The following is a 2,500-nucleotide window of genomic DNA, read 5'->3' as shown; positions in this document are numbered from 1 at the left end:
TTATTATAACAACAAAAATTATAAAGATAATAGTAGCGATTACTATAATGAAAATGACAATTGTTACTATTAAAAACGCTGACAATAGTAATAATGATAACAAGGATTATAATAACAATAATGATAATTATAAATGTCGTTATTATTACAATACATTTAGTAATCATAATGACAATCATGCTGATGTGATGATGATATTGGTAGTGATAGTGATAGTAATAATGATGATGATAATGATAGTTATAATGATATTGAAGTGATGATAACAACAGCAACAACAACAATAATAATGATGATAATAATCATAATTACAATAGTAAAAGTGATATAAAAGATAATTAGTATCGTATATTTGATAAAGAATTTATTATCGATTATAAGTTCAGCAGTAATAAAAGTAATATTAGTAATTAATAATAACGATATCCATCACCATGATATTGCAAATATTACTAGTGATAAAGTTATTAAGGATCAGATTTTATAGTAATGATAATGATGATGACAATGATGATGATGATGATGATGATGATGATGAGGTGGCGGAGGAGGGTGATAATGATAATAATAATGATGATGATGATATGCCGTTATACATCACTTGGGCATTTGTAGTATATAAACACGGTTAGTAGCGTCCAGAATTACTCAAATTTAAATTTAATTTGATTTTATAATTTAAGGTAATTTTCTATATTACCTTCGCCGCTCCAATATCGACGATTTTGGTATCGTTGGATTCCTCTCACTCTATACAATGCAAATATGTAGGTTTTCATTGCGCGGAAACCCCCCGTTAGCGGCAAACTTGGCCCCTATACCAGGAGCGACGATGTCGGACCGGCGGACGTAATATAGGCGCAGGATAGTGTCCAGGTTTCACTACCGTATAGCAGAATTGGCACTATCAAGGCCTTGAAGACACGTAGCTTGGTCCTTCTGAACAGGTACCGACATCACCAAATACTCTTGTTGAGAGAGTTCATGACCCCTGCTGCCAGGCCAATCCGTCTGCTGACTTCCTGGTCTGACAGCCCAGAGTTACGAACTACACTACCAAAGTATGTAAAGCTCTCTGTGACTCCAATGTCCTCGCTGCAAGCACGTACCGAGTGAACAGGTTCTCCTAGTAAGTCCACAAAGTCCTGGACCTTGGCCTTGGTTTAAGAGACCTCTAGACCCAAGGGCTTCACTTCATTGCTTAATGCATTGAGAGCCACCACTAAGGATTCCAAAGACTGCCCAGTATCCAGTCCATGCAAGTGTTGAAAAGTGTTGGCGCAAGGACACAGCCTTGCCTCACTCCTGAGCTAACAGGAAAGAAGCTTGACAGGCCCCATCACACTTTACAGCACTTTCAGTACCAGTATACAGACTTGCTATTAGTCCAATAATCCTTGTTGAAATTCCTCTCAGTCTCAAGAATGATTCCCGATGCACTGTATCGAACGCCTTCTTGAGGTTGATGTAGGCTGCAAGCAGCCCACGCCCGAACTCACGACGGCGCTCTATAATGACTCGAAGCACTAGGATACAGTCTATTGTGGACTTACTAGGAGGGAATTCAGATTGCTCCGGCCTCTGATGCCTCAGTAGGTGGTCCCTGATACGTCTCAGAAGGATATGGGCAAGAACCTTTCTGGTATACGGAGCAGTGTGATGCCTCGGTGGTTGCTGCAGTCCTATCGGTCCCCCTTCCCCTTCTAGAGAGGGATGACCACACCCCTCAACAGGTCAGGGGGAACGGTACCAGACCGCCAGATGGCAGCCAGGACAACATGCAACCCGCGCGCCATAGGTTCACCAACAGCCTTTAACAGTTCAGCTGGGATGCCACATATACCAGCTGCTTTACCACTCTTCAGCTTGGAGATCGCCCCCCTAACTTCGGTTAGGGAGGGAGCATCCTCACTGATGGGTGGGTTCGGCAACGGAATCCCGGCACTACCCTCATCCAAGTTAACTGTTGGTGGGTCAACCCAGTACAATTGCTCAAATACTTAGCCCAACGCTCCCGCACCACAACAGGATATCTGTCCACCTACTGAGTGAACTGCTATCACCTCCGAAGAGGGCTTGGAGTTCGTGTTTCTCAGGGCTTGGTATGCAGGACGAAGGTCATTTACTAAGAAATGGCCTTCTACCTCCTCTTCAAGACTCCTAATAAACTGTTCCTTGTTCCTTCTTAACAACGCTCGAGTTCTGAGCACCTTGGAACGGTGCAAATTCCGATCCCCTGTCAGACGAGCCGCACGACAAGCATCTACTACCAAGGGATGGAGTCTGCTGGAGATGGCCATGGCTACTCCCTGGAGATGGTGACCGTCGCTGTGGCCTGACCAGTTGTAGGTGTAGCCACCTACTACTCGCCTCTGAGAGCTCTCTCTCTCTCTCTCTCTCTCTCTCTCTCTCTCTCTCTCTCTCTCTCTCTCTCTCTCTCTCTCTCTCTCTCTCTCACGGCTCTCTCACGGCTCTCTCTCTCCTCTCCCTCTCCTCTTTC

The 2,500-nt window shown here is 44.0% G+C and overlaps 1 protein-coding gene across 1 annotated transcript; it reads right to left on the bottom strand.

The window, feature by feature from the left end:
* Nucleotides 1–1,163: 1,163 nt before the first annotated feature.
* Nucleotides 1,164–2,300, bottom strand: LOC138867960 (uncharacterized). Its single transcript, XM_070145245.1, has 4 exons — nt 2,021–2,300; nt 1,856–1,963; nt 1,554–1,703; nt 1,164–1,222 (listed from the first exon to the last, which is right to left on the bottom strand). The coding sequence occupies exons 1-4, from the start codon at nt 2,298–2,300 to the stop codon at nt 1,164–1,166; spliced, it is 597 nt and encodes a 198-aa protein (XP_070001346.1).
* Between the last annotated feature and the right edge of the window lie 200 nt (nt 2,301–2,500).

This window comes from Penaeus vannamei, chromosome 33 (genome assembly GCF_042767895.1).
Source record: "Penaeus vannamei isolate JL-2024 chromosome 33, ASM4276789v1, whole genome shotgun sequence".
NCBI lineage: Eukaryota > Metazoa > Arthropoda > Malacostraca > Decapoda > Penaeidae > Penaeus > Penaeus vannamei.
Note: the sequence above shows the minus strand (reverse complement) of the source record. Positions and strands in the feature narration are given on the sequence as shown.

Excerpts from the sequence above, each read along its gene's own strand:
- LOC138867960 (XM_070145245.1), bottom strand. The coding sequence starts at position 2,300 with ATGGCCATCTCCAGCAGACTCCATCCCTTGGTAGTAGATGCTTGTCGT. Across the intron at positions 1,964-2,020 it reads TGGACAGATATCCTGTTGTG|TTAACTTGGATGAGGGTAGT; the intron begins GTGCGGGAGCGT and ends ACCCACCAACAG. Across the intron at positions 1,223-1,553 it reads GCAATCTGAATTCCCTCCTA|TGGTGGCTCTCAATGCATTA; the intron begins GTAAGTCCACAA and ends TGGAATCCTTAG.